The 19,614-nt window shown below is 39.4% G+C and overlaps 1 protein-coding gene across 2 annotated transcripts in view; it reads right to left on the bottom strand.

Annotated features, from left to right (window-relative positions):
* The window catches only part of CSMD1 (CUB and Sushi multiple domains 1), a 2,858,343-nt gene that overhangs the window by 937,590 nt on the left and 1,901,139 nt on the right, over window positions 1–19,614 (bottom strand). For both annotated transcript variants that reach the window (XM_077290057.1, XM_077290056.1), the window contains exons 11-12: window positions 10,994–11,097; window positions 10,184–10,296 (exon numbers count right to left, since the gene is read on the bottom strand). In XM_077290057.1, the coding sequence (XP_077146172.1) occupies window positions 10,184–10,296; window positions 10,994–11,097 (217 nt within the window). The remainder of the gene's footprint in view (window positions 1–10,183; window positions 10,297–10,993; window positions 11,098–19,614) is intronic.

Raw genomic sequence — 19,614 nt, 5'->3', positions numbered from 1 at the left:
GTACTGTGTGCATTCTTGGGTCTTCTGTGTCAAGTTGCCTTACTATATATATTGCCTTGCCACTCCTCAGTGCTATCCACTCATTTGGTACTGTTGTACCAAAATGCTTGACTGTGTATATTGCAATGCTACTCTATGATGTGGTTTGTACACTCAGAGATGCTGTACCAACTTGCCTGACTAAATATGGTTTTGCCAATTCAAAGTGCTGTGCTTTATCTTTGTTTGACATATTGTATGTCTCCGATTTTTAATAGCATTCAAAAGTTATAGGAGACATGTTTATTTTTGCATTAAGAGGATGAATATGTTCTGTATCTAACCCTTGGCTAAACATTACGACTGCAGAAATACAGAAATTTCATCAACAATGTATTGCCTATGTTGCATGTCTATGTCTTGAACACAGCTATTTTTTGCAAAATATTAGTAGATTTACTTCTAATACATAATTATGGATACATTTCAAATTACTTGAATTGTTAAAGTTGGAATGTATGAACTCCTAGGAGATTGAGGATATACTTAGAGAAGCTCAAATATGTGAAAATTGTATTATGAATAGTTTCAAACAGGTGCAAATGGAGTTTGTGGTTTTGCCACAGTTTATTTTATCAATATTTGCAGCTTTGCTGACATGTACTGGTAATTCAAGTTAAAACTGTAGAGAAGAGTACACGATATATACAATGTAGTCCAATATTTGGTAGTATAGCTTTGTTTGGTGGGACCAAAGACCAAATTTGTTTGCTATTTGGGAATGTCTAATCATTTTATCACCGGAAATTCCATTTTTAATTTTAAAATAAGTAGGAGACAGATATTCACCCAATTACTGAAAAGGAGTTGACACTTATCTTTGAAAGAACCCCAATTGTATGATTCTGTTAAGCACATCAACTTCATAAATAAAAAAAGAAATGCATTAGGTATGACATTTTACAGACTATAAGATTTACTTCTTTTCTCCCAAATTTTGGGTGGAAAATGGAGGTGTGCGTCTTTTAGTCCAAATGTAGCCACCCGGAAATGGTGGGGGCAATGGTGTGGGGTCAAAGTAGGCAGGGTCGATGCAAAAGGAAGCCAGCAGTGGCAGAAGTGGGATGATGCTATGTGCCCTGGGCTGGGAACAGAGGGTATTCTGGGGGTGGGCTTCATGAAAATGTTTGCAGTGCAGGCAGGAGCAAGGTCCCAGCTCTACACATTGCTCTCCCAGTTGTGGGTTTCAGGAAAATGGCCATTGGAGGCGGCATATGCACCAACTGAGATCTCGGCTCAATGACTAATTTTTTGGTAATAAAGAAGATAGTTCCAAACTGAACCTAAAGTATATCTGCTGACATTGGAACAATATAAATGTTTCATGTGAGGTGTGTTAGGTGTCGAGTTCCCACTGCTGCACAGCGGGAATCTTGAACCATCTTCACTGCGGTCTCCCATTCTCCTCCAGCCACAGTGGAGCCTGCTCAGCAGAGACATCGGTCCCAGCATCTGGCTCAGGCCGGGGACACACACAACGTATAAAAAAAGGTCCTTTTTTCACGGACGAGAATCGCACAAATGTTTCCAAAACAGTGATCCGTGTGCAGTGCGAGGATGCGATTTCCTCGCATCAAATGATCCTTTTGACATCCGTGTGACATCCGTATGGCATCCGTATGCCGAGATTTTCTCGCAGGCTTGCAAAACCGACATCTAATGGATTTATGTGCTCAAATGTTCGTTAAAACATATATACAGTATATATATATATGTCATTGAGACACATATATATATATATTCTGTATTTATATTTAATTCAGCGTGATATATGTGAAAAGGCGGTAATTCAATTGCCGGCTTTTCATTTCTCCTTCCCAAACCCGACATGATATGAGACATGGTTTACGTACAGTAATCCATCTCATATCCCCTTTTTTTTTGCATATTCCACACTACTAATGTTAGTAGTGTGTATGTGCAAAATGTGGGCGCTGTAGCGTGTAAAATAAAGGGTTAAATCGCGGAAAAAAATTGGCGTGGGCTCCCGCGCAATTTTCTCCGCCAGAGTGGTAAAGCCAGTGACTGAGGGCAGATATTAATAGCCAGGAGAGGGTCCATGGTTATTGGCCCCCCGTGGCTAAAAACATCTGCCCCTGGCACCCCAGAAAAGGCACATCTGGAAGATGCGCCTATTCTGGCACTTGGCCACTCTCTTCCCACTCCCGTGTAGCGGTGGGATATGGGGTAATGAAGGGTTAATGCCACCTTGCTATTGTAAGGTGACATTAAGACAGAATAATAATGGAGAAACGTCAATTATGTCACCTATCCATTATTAATCCAATTGTCTGAAAGGGTTAAAAAACACACACACACATGATTAAAAAGTATTTTAATGAAATAAACACACAGGTTGTTTTAGTATTTTATTGCTCTCTCAATCCATCCGGAAGACCCTCGCTTGGCAAAATAATAAACCCACAATATACATACCCTCTCTGATGAACTGTCACGTCCCACGAGGTAATCCATCTGAAGGGGTTAAAATATTTTACAGGCAGGAGCCCTGCTAATGCAGCTGTGCTCATGTCTGTAAGCCCCGGCGAATGAAGGAAATGTAGGTCAATGACCTATAGTTACCTTCAGTCGCGGTGATGCGCCCCCTGGTGGATGTCCTCATGAACTGCAGCCTGGGAACTTTTTCCCACGCTCCAGGTCATATGAGGACATCCAGCAGAGGACGCATCACCGCGACTGAAGGTAACTATAGGTCACTGACCTACATTTCCTTCATTCGCCGGGGCTTACAGACACGAGCACAGCTCCATTAGCAGGGCTCCTGCCTGTAAAATATTTTAACCCCTTCAGATGGATTACAGATGGTGTTTATTTCATTAAAATACTTTTTAATCATGTGTGTGTGTGTTTTTTAACCCTTTCAGACAATTGGATTAATAATGGATAGGTGACATAATTGACGTTTCTCCATGATTAATCTGGCTTAATGTCACCTTACAATAGCAAGGTGGCATTAACCCTTCATTACCCCGTATCCCACCGCTACACGGGAGTGGGAAGAGAGTGGCCCAGTGCCAGAATAGGCGCATCTTCCAGATGTGCCTTTTCTGGGGTGGCTGGGGGCATACAGTGGGGCAAAAAAGTATTTAGTCATTCAGCAATAGTGCAAGTTCCACCACTTAAAAAGATGAGAGGCGTCTGTAATTTACATCATAGGTAGACCTCAACTATGGGAGACAAACTGAGAAATAAAAATCCAGAAAATCACATTGTCTGTTTTTTTATCATTTTATTTGCATATTATGGTAGAAAATAAGTATTTGGTCAGAAACAAACAATCAAGATTTCTGGCTCTCACAGACCTGTAACTTCTTCTTTAAGAGTCTCCTCTTTCCTCCACTCATTACCTGTAGTAATGGCACCTGTTTAAACTTGTTATCAGTATAAAAAGACACCTGTGCACACCCTCAAACAGTCTGACTCCAAACTCTACTATGGTGAAGACCAAAGAGCTGTCAAAGGACACCAGAAACAAAATTGTAGCTCTGCACCAGGCTGGGAAGACTGAATCTGCAATAGCCAACCAGCTTGGAGTGAAGAAATCAACAGTGGGAGCAATAATTAGAAAATGGAAGACATTCAAGACCACTGATAATCTCCCTCGATCTGGGGCTCCACGCAAAATCCCACCCCGTGGGGTCAGAATGATCACAAGAACGGTGAGCAAAAATCCCAGAACCACGCGGGGGGACCTAGTGAATGAACTGCAGAGAGCTGGGACCAATGTAACAAGGCCTACCATAAGTAACACACTATGCCACCATGGACTCAGATCCTGCAGTGCTAGACGTGTCCCACTGCTTAAGCCAGTACATGTCCGGGCCTGTCTGAAGTTTGCTAGAGAGCATTTGGATGATCCAGAGGAGTTTTGGGAGAATGTCCTATGGTCTGATGAAACCAAACTGGAACTGTTTGGTAGAAACACAACTTGTCGTGTTTGGAGGAAAAAGAATACTGAGTTGCATCCATCAAACACCATACCTACTGTAAAGCATGGTGGTGGAAACATCATGCTTTGGGGCTGTTTCTCTGCAAAGGGGCCAGGACGACTGATCCGGGTACATGAAAGAATGAATGGGGCCATGTATCGTTAGATTTTGAGGGCAAACCTCCTTCCATCAGCAAGGGCATTGAAGATGAAACATGGCTGGGTCTTTCAACATGACAATGATCCAAAGCACACCGCCAGGGCAACGAAGGAGTGGCTTCGTAAGAAGCATTTCAAGGTCCTGGAGTGGCCTAGCCAGTCTCCAGATCTCAACCCTATAGAAAACCTTGGGAGGGAGTTGAAAGTCCATGTTGCCAAGCGAAAAGCCAAAAACATCACTGCTCTAGAGGAGATCTGCATGGAGGAATGGGCCAACATACCAACAACAGTGTGTGGCAACCTTGTGAAGACTTACAGAAAACGTTTGACCTCTGTCATTGCCAACAAAGGATATTTTACAAAGTATTGAGATGAAATTTTGTTTCTGACCAAATACTTATTTTCCACCATAATATGCAACTAGAATGATAAAAAAACAGACAATGTGATTTTCTGGAATTTTTTTTCTCAGTTTGTCTCCCATAATTGAGGTTTACCTATGATGTAAATTACAGACGCCTCTCATCTTTTTAAGTGGTGGAACTTGCACTATTGCTGAATGACTAAATACTTTTTTGCCCCACTGTATGTTTTTAGCCACGGGGGGGCCAATAACCATGGACCCTTTCCTGGCTATTAATATCTGCCGTCAGTCACTGGCTTTACCGCTCTGGCAGGGAAAATTGCGCGGGAGCCCACGCCAATTTTTTCCGCGATTTAACCCTTAAATTTAATAGCTACAGCGCCGAAATTTTGCACATACACACTACTAACATTAGTAGTGTGGAATATGCAAAAAAAAGGGGGATATGAGATGGTTTACTGTATGTAAACCATGTCTCATATCATGTTGGGTTTAGGCAGGAGAAATGAAAAGCCGGCAATTGAATTACCGCCTTTTCTCTAACACCGCTGCGTATTTCTCACAATGCACACGCATGGTCCGTGTGTAATCCGATTTTTTCTCGCACCCATAGACTTGCATTGGCGAGTCTCGGCCGAGATACGCTGACAATCGCAGCATGCTGCGATTTCACTCGGATCCTGAATACGGTGGAGAAAATATCGGATGATGGGAGCTGCACCATAGATTAACATTGGGCCAAGTCCTATGCGATTTTTTATCGCATAGCACTCGTCCGTATTATGGTCTAGTGTGACCCCGGCCTTAAGCTGATACTGTGCAGCTCGTTAGCGCTGTCCTTCCAGGCTCAGCCATCATAACCAGTACTGATCAACAGTAGGTTAATACAGCTGCAATCAAAAGTGTTCAACGCTTATTGCAAATTAGTTTATTTTAGGAAAAACAAACAAACAATACAAAGTTAAATAGCTCAACATAATTAATATAATGATTTATCAAAATTCAATACAAAGTGTCACTGTTAATGATTAATGCAGTATCAGAAATCTTGTAACTCCTTCATAGCAATTATCTGTCTGCTTAGTAGACCACCCTTTAGCTGTTATGACCTGCTGTAAATATTATGCATAGGCAAACACAATCTTTAGGAAGTGTTTCTGAGAACTTATAGCCCACTCCTCTTGGGCATTGGCCTCCAATTCACTAATAATATTCAATAGATGCCATGGCAGCGAGCCAAAAGTTAAGAGATCATTCACTGACTTTAACAAAACAAGAGAACTTCAATAAAAAAAACTTTGAAAGACATTAAAGTAGCTGTGCAGTACTAGGACAACTTCTCATTCCCCATTTTTGGCCCTGACAAAATAAAAAAATGTACATTCACCTCTGGTGCCAGCACTGTTCCAGCAGTGTAGGCACTAACATGTCCAGGGCTCGCGTGAGGTTGTTATGTCACATGAGCCCTATGTCCCATCATAATCCAAGTCCTCAATTATTCTGGTGTAGTCATCACAGTTACACTTACTTGAACATTAAGGAAAATATTTGTTGGGATTTGAAGAAGGCGGTTGCATCATGGAAGCACTAGAACATTGGTGAACTGAAAGCCAGTACGAATGAGGAATGGGTTATTTTTTTCAAGAATGCTGCCAGATGCTGATGTCTAGTTATGCATCATGTTTGTTACATCATGACATCCAAAAAGTGCTATACTAAAAATTAAAGTTACTTTTGATGAGGAGGTTGAATATGTCTGAGACTGATATAGTGATATTTTGCATTGAATTTGGAAACATCTTTTGCTATATCAGTTTTGTTTTGTTGAGCAACACGTACAAACAAGTCAATGTGTTTGTTAAACATTAAAGTTCCTAGTATTTTTTTTTGCTTAGGATTCCATGATAGATTTTTATGTAGTATTTATGGTCTAATATACTATAGTCAGGGCCGCCATCAGGGCATTACAGCCGTTACTGCTGTATGGGGCCCGGTCAGCAGCAGTGCACAGAGGGGCCCGCAGATCCGGGGCCCCACTGTTGTGCTTCTACTGATCGGGCCCCATCGTGCACTAAAATACTGTGCACTGCGGTGCACATGTCGGCGCTGGGGCCCGGGAGCCGTTTTGGAGCTGTGCACGCCGTCTACCTAGTCGGCTGCACAGCTCCTGCTCGGCTGTAGCTAGAATGTATGGGCTCCCTGCAGGTCCTGACTACAGCCCATACATTCTAGCAATCTCAGTAGTGAATGTGCTAGAATGTAGGGGCTCCTGTCAGGTCCTCTCAGCAGCCCATCCATTCTAGCTGCTGCCTCACTGCTGGAAACACTAGACGGCCAGGAACGACTGAGGTGAGTATAAAAAACATTTTTGTTTTTTTAAATAGGTTAGGCGGGGGGAGTGAAACTGCAGATGATGATGTTTTAGGGAGTACTGCACATGATGAAATAATAGGGGGCTGCAAATGATGAATTGTATTTGAGAGGGTACTGCACATGAAATGATAGGGGGCTGCAAATGATGAAGTAAGGGGGACTGCAGATGAAGTGAAGGGGGGATAGGGGACTGCAAATGATGATGTGGGGGTGATGGGGGCTGCAAATGATATGGGGGGACTGCAAATGATGTGGGGGTGATGGGGACTGCAAATGATGTGGGGGGACTGCAAATGATATGGGGGACTGCAAATGATGTGGGGGGACTGAAAATGATGTGGGGGTAATGGGGACTGCAAATGATGTGGGGGTGATGGGGACTGCAAATGATGTGGGGGTGATGGGGACTGCAAATGATATGGGGGGACTGCAAATGATGTGGGGGTGATGGGGACTGCAAATGATGTGGGGGACTGCAAATGATATGGGGGACTGCAAATGATGTGGGGGGACTGAAAATGATGTGGGGTGATGGGGACTGAAAATGATGTGGGGGTGATGGGGACTGCAAATGATGTGGGGGTGATGGGGACTGCAAATGATGTGGGGGTGATGGGGACTGCAAATGATGTGGGGGTGATGGGGACTGCAAATGTTGGGGTGATGGGGACCGCAAATGATGTGGGGGTGATGGGGACTGCAAATGATGTGGGGGTGATGGGGACCGCAAATGATGTGGGGGTGATGGGGACCGCAAATGATGTGGGGGTGATGGAGACTGCAAATGATGATGTGGGGGTGATGGGGACTGCAAATGATGTGGGGGGGACTGCAAATGATGATGTGGGGGTGATGGGGACTGCAAATGATGTGGGGGGGACTGCAAATGATGATGTGGGGGTGATGGGGACTGCAAATGATGATGTGGGGGTGATGGGGACTGCAAATGATGATGTGGGGGTGATGGGGACTGCAAATGATGATGTGGGGGTGATGGGGACAGGAAATGATGTGGGAGTGATAGGGACTGCAGATGATGAAGTGTGTTTGAGGGGGTTCTGCACATGATGAAATGATAGGGGGCTGCAAATGATTATGTAAGGGGGACTGATGGGGACTGCACATGAAGTGAGTGTGAGGGACGTGGACAGCAATTGAATTGAAGGTGGGGGTGGGAAGAGCAAATGGTGTATTGAAGGTGGGGAGAGCAATTAATTAATTTTGAGGGTGGGGGAAGAGCAATTGATAATGAATAGAGGGTGGGAGAGAGAAGACATGACAATGAATTGAGGCAGAAGGGGCATGTAACTATAATGAATTGGGGTAAGGGTTAGAGCGGGAAGTACATAGTGGGGGTCGTTGAGGATAAAGTGACTGGTAATAAATTGGGAGAAAGAATACAGGTGCTAATTAATTTATATATTACATGGGGAAAGTGGCTATATACAGATAGTGGGGGCACAGTGGCGAATTATAATTTATATTTGGAATGGTGGGTTGCATAATAACCAATTATATATTAATGGTGGGTGAACTTCTGTAGTCAGATGTGTAGTGTAGAAGAAAGGGAAAAAATGGGGAATGTTCTCTGGAAGCGGTGCTCTAGATAACTGTGTTATTTTATGCAGAGACGAGTCCTGGCTGAAAGAAGTGATGGCGGTCTGCAATGGATTAAAAAGAAACGCAAAGATGAAGGACTTTAGCTAGAGACGTCACTGGTGAGTATGTTACCTGTACACTGACACCATACACTGAATACTGTATACAGAGCTCCTGTGTATAATGTTACTGGTGATCACTATATTATCTGTACACTATACACTATATACAGAGCTCCTGTGTATAATGTCGCTACTGATCGCTGTATTACATGTACACTGTACCCTATATACAGAGCTCCTGTGTATAATGTCACTAGTGATCCCTGTATTACCTGTACACTGACACTATATAAAGAGCTCCTGTGTATCATGGCATCGGTGACCACTGTATTACCTGTATACACACTGCATACTAAGTACAGATCTCCTGTGTATAATGGCACTTATGGTGATAGTATTTTTTTAAAATTAATGATCAGTATTGTACTATTCAGTCACAATGTGGTGGTAATATGTTGTCCGGCCATGGTGTAGCGGTATTTGTTCCTTGTATGTGCTATTATTCGGTCACTGTGTGGTGGTAATATGTGGTCTGTTCATGTTGTGCTGGTATTTGTTCCTTGTATGTAGTTGGTCACCATGTGATGTTAATATGTGGTCTGGACATGCTGCGGTGGTATTTGTCCCTTGTATGTGATATTGTTCAGTCACTGTGGTGGTAATATGTGGTCTGCACATGGTGTGGCGGTGTTTGTTCCTTGTAGATAGTATTATAGGTCACTATGTGGTGATAATATGGTGTCTGGTCATGGTGTTGTGGTATTTGTCCCTTGTATGTGGTATTATTGGTCATTTGAAAAATTGAAAAATAAATAAAAATACACCTAAATTGTATTGCATATTTTAACAAATGTTTAATAGGTTAGAGTAGAGTAGGGCCCGGCCAAAAGAGTCTACCTTGTTGTCGTCTCAGATTAAAAAAAAACCTTTTGGCCAAAGCAAAAGCTGCTGGCTATGTGTTTGATCTGGTGATGGGAACTGTTAATGTGTGATTTGTGAGAAGTGGAGTTTTGCCAAGAGACAGCAGTGGGACTGTGGACAGTTGGAGGGGTGGAGGCGGGGCTGGGGTGGAGCCTGGGTGGAGTCTTAAGGGGGCCCTGAAAATTTTGCCAGTATGGGGCCCTGAAATTCCTAGTGGCAGCCCTGACTATAGTATAGTATATGCTATAGCTTTTTATTGAATATATATTGATGTTGATGTTATATGTAGTCTAAAACAGAAAATACCCACTTATCTTTGTGTTTACTCTTTGATTACTTTTCTTACTTTGTATTATATAACATATTATAAAATTGTGCATTTACAATAACTATTAGCTTAGAAAAGCTTCATGTACTATGCAACCAATTGGCTTGAATATTGAAAACTATATCTTGCTTGTCATATGTTGCCTGTACAATTGATACAGGTTGCAGAATTTGTTACATGTAATTTTTACAATTCTAGTAACATATATTACAACAAATACTAACTAAATTACATTTTTATGTAAAAAATTAAATAATAAATTTAACTTTCAAATTTTGCATAAACCTATATGGTAATTGAATTAGAGTTTTGGATTGAGAAGGTTACATGCATAGTTATACATATTTATTCAATAGGTTTTTTTGCATGCTTAAAGTAGACTAACAAACCTTGATAAATTGCTTTAAATCCTGGCGAGCCAATACTGTCATCTGATTGCAAGTGAAGCCACATTTGGTTGCTCATGCTGACAATAAGATCTGGTACACTGGATCCTGTAAGACTGGACATTGCATAAACATATAGTTAATTAAGATTGGCTCCAATAGAAAGTATAATTTTAATGAAAAAATAATAATACATCAAAAGCTCTATGTTTCAGATTAATTATAAGTAATTATATTTGAGATATGTTTTATTTTAGCTAGTCGTTTAAACTTTTTTTAAATTGAAATCACAATGGGGCTGATTACTATTGAAATTCTGCTAGAGCTAGAACTCTTCGGTGCGTGCATTGTGTGGCATTTGTTTAATGTGTTAGACACATTTTGAAAATTGATCAACAAGGGCAAGGTATTGTGGAAAAGTGCTAATGGTTTAACATGCACCCTTTTGAGGTGAAATGTTTGTCCAAAAATGATTAGAAAAATAGAACCTGAAGGATACACTAGGACAAAGGTTTCTCAATGTCTTACTAAACTTATTAACAAGCTCAAAACTCTGAGGTACAAAGCCTTAGGGAATTGGTTATGGCTTAAAGTTCAAATTTCTGGCACAAAATAGGTCAAATAATATTTGGTGAAAACTTACAGTAGACTGTTTAAAAGTCCACCAAATGTTGTATATTTATACCAGACTGTTTAAAGGTCCACCAAATTTTCAAACAACACAAGCTACTGTTATAAATATGGGACATAATCAGACTTTCATTTTGAGAGACTTTTAATAAATCTTAACTGATATTTGAAAGCAATACTTACACATATAATACCGATCGTGTGTCCCCAACTTTTCCACCGTCTCCTACAGTCAATGTATCATAGCCCCTTTCTAGCTCAAATACTTCAAAAGAAATCTTGATGACCTGTTGAATGTGAACACAATGTGTCAAAGTTAGAAGAGCCTTATTGTATAGAAGATAACAGTGACAATTTTTAATACAAAACTGATTAAAACAATGTGCTGAAGACCACTAGCGAAAGAGTATTTAAAAAAAAATTATTTGACTTTGTCTTATAGTATGTCAGTATTAACTTTAAGATATATCAAAGGAAACCATCTATATAGTATAAAATTGGGAATTTTTCCAAATACCATGCAACTTTGATCCTTAATTCAAGGAATTATTTCAAGTCTAGGATATATTTGAACAAGACACATCTTCTGTTGAAATAAAACATAGAAGCTAAAAAAATAGTCCATTCAGTTCATTATTGAGCCTGAGTGCACATTTTTTCACAAAAGACAAAGCAATCAAGGTGGTCTAGCATGAATAGTGGAGAACTTGTAAAAGCGTAAGTACAATTTCCATGGAACTGGACAATAGAACATTTGTCTCTTGGACACACAAAATAAGAACCGACTATAAAAAGGAGATAGAGGAGGAAGTGCATGGAAAGCAGGAGGTGAAGATGATAATGGTGCTGATTGCACACAAGGCCCTTCTTGGCGGTGTAAACTGGTTACTAGAAAGATGACCATAAGGAGAGGAAGTAGAACAGCTTGAGCCTTGCTTGTCTTGCTGGTCAGTTTGCTTTCTCCACATGAGCAGGTGATGCAGTTTCTTGTGACAAAATGATACAGTTCTTATTTGATTAGTACAAGGATTTACCCGGCTTAGTTTCCAACAGCATAACTTGAATAAAGCAATAGATTTGTGCTACAGCAATGTAGAAAAGAATTCCCACATATGATAAGCTTACAGAAACAACTCGGGTCCACCAGGAAAATATAGTTCAGGTGCTGTAGAGCCTCCTTTACCAATGGTATATGTGGCATTACCTGCTAAAGAGCTCAATGAAAAAAAAGCTGATTTGCTTTTTTTAAATGCATGGAACCTGCAAGGTTTATCGCCAATACCAGTAACCTCCTCGTCCGAGGACTTCAACTCCTCATCAGCAATATCTGTATCTCAGGTTTTCTCCAATACAAATTCATCATCATCATCATCATCATCATCATCATCATCATTATAATCATCATTGTATTTGCATCCATGACATGATTGACAGGTTCTTCGGTGTGTGAAATTGCCAGCTCTATTTGCCCAATGGCCTTATTCCCACCCTAAGGTTTGGCCCTGGCTCAGAGTGCTACAACCATGGACAGTGTCCCTACTTCCCCCAATACAGATCCTGTAATACAGATTGGCCTCAAAATTGTTTTGACATCTCCTCCTGCATCAAAGGCTGCCTCTTTAGGTCTTTCAAAATATAAACTGGAAGATGTTTTTGGTATGTCTCTTAGCACCCAAGGTTCTGTTGGTTAGAGGACACTAATGCAAAAGAGAAACAGGCATCAATGACGAGTTGGGAATTTTGCTTTGCACAACTTTATCCATTATGTTGGTGGAGAAGCTGAGCTTAACACTGACTCCAGATGATGATGTTTCTGTCAGAGGCTATATCATTCTGCTGTGATTGAGATGAGCAATGGGACCTATACTCCATTACTCCTCCACTTCCTCTTCACTAGTTTGCTTGTCAGAGTTTTCATAGAAAGCCAAAAGTAACTTGCGTTTGGTACTACTACTGTAATGACAGTTGTTGCCAGCACTACTGGTAGTGTTAGAGCTGCTGCTAGCAACCACATTCTTATCTGTAATATTAATAATTAGTATTTTTTAATCACCCTACCACATCTATCACCTATGCCATGTTTGAGTTTAGCATACACTTTGGACAAAATGAGAGCATTCAATTTGTTTCTAAACCTTGTTAAAAAATGTATCCAAATTTTGGCTTAATATTCTTTCACCCATGAAAATATAAGCTTAAACTAATAATGAGGTTGCTATGTATGTACTTTCATAGGACATGTTTTGCAGCAACAGCCAGCAGTAATGTTATGGCGCTTTCGATCATTAAATGTGGCTAGCTAAAAGGTTGCCAAACCTTAATATCTTAATGTTCTTTTTTAATTCTTATTTATTTTGAAACATTGCATTCAACTAAGATTAAAAGTAAAGTAATGAAATGAAAAATACTAGGTTAAAAAGTTGCTACATTTAGGTTCATAACCATTAAACAAATATTTAGCAACAGCCACAACATGGCTATAGTGTGAATGGTGTCTAAAGTAGACAATTAAAACAGATATTTCAAAAATAAAGAGACATTTTAAGTCCACATATCTATTAGTAGATTCAAGTGGCGTATGTGCACATTTAACAATAGACTAACTGGCACAATGAAGAGGGCTAAAAAATAATTTCAAACAATCCACACACATTACTAGCTGTACACTAGTATTTAAGTGTCAGGATTATCTTGTTTTTTCTCTTTCAATAAAATAAATAAAAAAGGCTGTATCATAACAACATTTGATTGGACTAGAAAATGTAGGTAGAATCTCTTGCCACAAGCAAGCACATGCAACTTGACCACTGTATTCAGATGGTATATGTGCATTGTAATCTTTTTGAATCAAAAGAATTGCCGCACCCAGTAAAACAAATTCAACCTAATTAATCCAATTCATATCTATATATAATCTTTAATTTACGATTGGTAATTATTATGTATCATTGTTAACTTATTGAACAAAGATTTGAATATGAGGTTTACAAATTAGAGACATGGTGATCTACTCGGTATGTCTGTGCACATGATTGAACTTCAAAATTTTAATAAATGTTCTACTAATTAGTTAAATACTTCTTTTCATTTAAAGGAAACATTACTAATGCCAGCCGAGTTGTTACACACGTGCTTGACTTTAATGTTTTCAGGGTATAAGCAAGCTGATAGCTTCAATGATTATGTGATATCTGAAGCTCTCTGATGTTAGCATTGCCAGTTAGAGTCCTTCTGGCATTAAAGAATTATGTTGAAGTGATTTTTTTTTGTTTCTGTTTTAAAGATTAATCTCATAAGACATAAAACAAATGTCCATTTTTAAATTTTAGTTAAAGAAATGAACTTTTATTTTAAAAAAATCTATTCGTGATATCTTCTTTCTTTTTTATTTTTTTTTTACATAAAAACCTAATAAACATATGTCAAAATCCTTAACTCATCTTCATCACTGCTAGCTTTCTGTTAGATTTTGCTCCCTCAAGGCAAAGCTGCAAAACTACTTTTTTATATTCACAAAAGGCTTCTTGCACATAGAAGAGTCATGTGTAAGAAATCTGTCTAGTAATAGGCAATCTATTTGTAGCCATGTTATAGATTTTGTAACAGAAGGGTCTGTTATACAACTGTGTGTGAGGTTTAAAACGTATCAACTAATCCAGACATTAATATTTTGCCAGATCTTACACTCATCGGTAGTTTTGAGCATTCCAATACAGCAAATATCGGGTATCGGCCGATATTTGCTGTATCAGAGTTCCGATACTGAGTTCCAATATTTTTACAATATTGAATACCGTAATCGGAAGTTCCCCTAATGCAATGAGCCAGTTTTATTCTATTCAGCCAATGAGGATACTAAGAAGTGTGGGCACATCCTGTTAGGCATGTTAGCCATCTTAACTAATGGCATGGCTGTGATTGGCTGCTGAAATGATGTTGGTGGTGGGTGGTGCGTGGCGGAGACTGCGTGTCTGTGCGTGCCTGCCGGGGGTTTGTATGGGCCTCTCGGGGGACTGTGTGGGCCTGTTGGGGGTCTGTACGGGCCTCTCGGGGGTCTGTTCAGGCCTGCAGGGGGTCTTTGTGTCTGTATGCAGGCATTGTCCGATGGGACTACAAGACCCATCGGGCTATGCCTGCTACAATGACAGGGATTGACACATTAGCCAATAATGGGACAGTATTAGTCCCATCATCCAGCTAATGTGTTGAATGTAAAAAAAAAACATACATACTACATACAGACATACAACATACAACATACATACAACATACCACATACATACAACATACTACATACATACACCATACATACTACATACAACACACTACATACATATTCCATACGTACAAACATACAATATACTACATACATACTACATACATACATACAACATATTACATACATACTACATACATACATACTACATAAATACAACATGCATACAACATACTACATATATACAACATACATACTACATACATACAACATACATACTACATATATATAACATACCACATACATACAACATACATACTACATACAGTACATACAACATACATACTACATACATACTACATATATACAACATACCACATACATACAACATACATACAACATACATACAGCATACATACATACTACATACATACTTACTACATACATACAACATGCATACTGCATACATACTACATACATACAACATACTACATACATACTACATACATGCAGCATATATGCTACATACATACAACATACATGCATACTCCATACATACTACATACATACACACTACATACATACAGCATACCTACTACATACATACAACATACTGCATACATACTGCATACATACTACATACATACTACATATATACAACATACCACATACATACAACATACATACTACATACATACAACATACATACAGCATACATACATACTACATAATACATACATACAACATACATACTACATACATACAACATACATACAATACATTTATACATTACATACAATACATACATATAGACATTCAGTACATATAACAGAGTACATACTCACCATCACTTGTCACTTTGTTCCCCAAAGCCAGTGTCATCTGTAAAAAATATTAAAATAACAAGCAAACAATATACTCCTTGATCTGCAGAAATCCACGAGTGTCCCACGAAAATCTCCCTTGGAGAACAGCAGCATCAGCTGATGCAACCGCTCTCTAGGTGCTCCAGGAATACAATGATGGGAGGAAGGTATCCTTCTGCACTGTATTCCTCCACCGCTGTAAAAAAAAATAGTCCATAGTCTCACTTTTGGCATTGCTGTGTGAGAAATTTCCCACGCAGCAAATGCCATAAAGTAAGACTCTGAACTAAGGTAACCTCTCAGTGATGCACTGCAGGAGCCATTGGCCCCCCGGCTACAAATACCAGTCCGCAGCTGCCCCAATTCAGGCACTTAGCCCCTCTTCCCACTCCCGTGTAGCGGTGGGATATGGGGTAATAAGGGGTTAATGTCACCTTGCTATTGTAAGGTGACATTAAGCCGGTTTAATAATGGAGAGGCATCAATAAGATGCCTATCCATTATTAATCCTAGTGTAGTGAACGAGTTAAAAAAAAATAAAGGCACAGCCAGAAAAAAGTGTTTTAATATTCTTCATTTAACCATACTTACCATACTTCAGCGACTGCAAAAAATGTAAAATAATAAACCGTATACTACCTGTCCGCCATAGTCCAATTAATAACGAGTATCCCAAGATGATCTCCCCTAGAGAACAGTGACATCGGGTGATGTCACTGATCTATAGGACCTTCAGTGACACACTGACAGGAGACAATGGCTCCTGCAGTGCATCACTGAGAGGTTACTATAGTTCAGAGTCTCACTTTATGTCAAAGCTGCATGGGAACTTTCTCACACAGCAATGCCAAAAGTGAGACTAGGGACTATTTTTTTTATAGTGGTGGAGGAATATAGTGCGGAAGGATATCTTCCTCCCGTCATTGTATTCCTGGAGCCCCTAGAGAGCAGTCGCATCAGCTGATGCTGCTGTTCTCCATGGGAGATCGTCGTGGGACACTCGGGAATTTCTGCAGATCAGAAAGTATATTGTTTGTTTGTCATTATAATATTTTTTACAGATGATACTGGCTTCGGGGAACAAAGTGACAAGTGATGGTGAGTATGTACTCTATGTTATATGTACTGTGTCTATATGTATGTATTGTATGTAATGTATGAATGTATTGTATGTAGTGTGTATGTAGTATGTATGCCGTATGTTGCATGTATGTAGTATGTATATAGTATGTATGTTGTATGTATGTTGTATGTTGTATGTATGCAGTATGTATGTATGCATGTATGTATGTAGTAGGTTGTATGAATGTTGTATGTATGTATATATATATATAGTATGTATGTATGTAGCATGTTTGTAGTATGCTGTATGCATGTTGTATGTATGTATGTAGTATGTATGCATGCAGCATGCATGTAGTATGTATGTAGTATGTTGTATATATGTATGTAGTATGTATGCAGTATGTTGTATTCATGTATGTAGTATGTACATAGTATGCTGTATGTATGTATGTAGTATGTAGTGTGTTGTACGTAGTATGTATGTAGTATGTATGTATGTAGTTAGTATGTGTATTGTATGTATGTTGTATGTATGTGGTTTGTTGTATGTATGTATGTAGTATGTATGTAGTATGTTGTACGTATTTTGTATGTATGTAGTATGTATGTAGTATGTTGTATGTTTGTTGTATGTATGCATGTAGTATGTATGTAGTATGTTGTATGTATGTTGTATGTATGTATGTAGTATAGAGTATGTTGTATGTATGTTGTATGTATGTGGTATGTAGTATGGATGTAGCATGTTGTATGTATGTTGTATGTATGTGTGTTATATGTATTTAGTATGTGGTATGTATGTTTGTGGGTTTTTTTTTACATTCAACACATTAGCCGGATGATGTGACTACTACTGTCCCATCATTGGCTAATGTGTCAATCACTGCCATTGTAGCAGGCATAGCCCGATGGGACTTGTCCCATCGGACGATGCCTGCACACAGACACAAAGACCCCCGAGAGGTCCGCATAGACCGCCTAGAGGCCCGTACAGACCCCCGGCAGGCCGCACAGACCCCCGGCAGCCCGCACAGACCCCCGAGAGGCCCGTACGTACCCCCGGCAGGCCCGCACAGACCCCTATCAGCCCACACAGACCCCTGAGAGGCTCGTACAGACCCCCGGCAGGCTGGCACAGACCCCCGAGAGGCCCGTACAGGCCCCCTGCAGCCTGCACAGACCCCCAGCAGCCCACACAGACCCCTGAGAGGTACGTACAGATCCCCGGCAGGCCCACACAGACCCCCACGGTCCCACACAGACACGCAGTCTCCACCCACACACCGCCCACACTCTTCCCCCCTCCGGAACTGGATATGCAAGGAAAAAAGGGTTTATTTTCATTCTGATATTTGTGTCCCATTGACTTGCATTGGTTTCCAGTATCGGTATCGTCGATATCCGATATTTTTTGGGTATCGGTCCAATCCAATCTGATCCGATATTTTCCGAAATCGGAAGGTATTACTCAACACTACTCATCAGTTGAAAACTGTGCTATGATTATGTTTACAGTGTTATCTAACGTATTCATTTTATAATAAAATTATTACTATTTAATTTTTATTATAGGTTTGTTGTTGTTTGTTTAGATTAAAACTGATATTAAATAGTTGAATCTTTGTTCATTCTACTTAAATGTACTTGACTGAACCTTAGGTTTTACCCTCATAAACAATCACCCACGTTTATTAAGCAGTTTACTCTAGGTTTTGAAAAAACTGCACTGTTAAAACATTGCAAATAATAATATGATATATTATTGGTAAAGCTTGAGTCTTTTCTCCTTGCCTGCCCATTTTTTCCTCCAAAGTAGACATTGCTCAGTAGTTTCCACTATATTTATTAGGTACAAATATGAAGATAAAGCTAATTTTGTATTAAATTTATGACTACACATAGATTTAAGATATCGCATTTAGACAAACGAAAATCTGCCAAATGTGTTAGTTAGGCATGACAACGTTCTAATAAAATGTGTCTTAATCTGACAGTTATTTACATAAAAAACTCAAAACACCCCTTGTGCCTTGTTTGCAATTTTTGTTTAGATTTTTTTTATCTTTGTACCTTTATTCAAGCAAGTTATATACCGATTCAACCATGTTATCTATTGATTAGGTTAAGCCTATAGCAGGATTAAGTCAACGGTTACAAAACTAAAAAAAAATAAATTAGCCTTTGTATATTAGATCATCTCATAGCCTATGTAAGACTTGGTCCACTGTTATGTATACACTGTGCATGTGTAAACTTTCATGTATCCTAGAGCTATGTTTGCTCCCCTAATAGCATGCTGTTATGATGAGCGTATATACTGCTATAAGTTCTATAACTAGTGGGCTGAACTAGTTAACATAGAATCATATTTGATTCTACATCCTAGCCCTTTTTGCGCTTTTAAACTATATTCTGTTTTCTGCTGGACTGTCAATGTGCACATCATAATTATAGATGCATATGAATATTATTGAACTTATAGTCACAATGGGTGAATGTAACTAAGCATTTTTTTGCATTATAACATTTGTAATTATAGGATTTTCTGCATGGGCCTTCTCTGTGTCTGATGTGTCCTATTTTATATTGTTTTATTTCTGATATTTTATCATGTAATCAATAAAGATTTATATTTTAATTTTGGCGTTGTTACTCCA

This window comes from Ranitomeya variabilis, chromosome 2 (genome assembly GCF_051348905.1).
Source record: "Ranitomeya variabilis isolate aRanVar5 chromosome 2, aRanVar5.hap1, whole genome shotgun sequence".
NCBI lineage: Eukaryota > Metazoa > Chordata > Amphibia > Anura > Dendrobatidae > Ranitomeya > Ranitomeya variabilis.
Note: the sequence above shows the minus strand (reverse complement) of the source record. Positions and strands in the feature narration are given on the sequence as shown.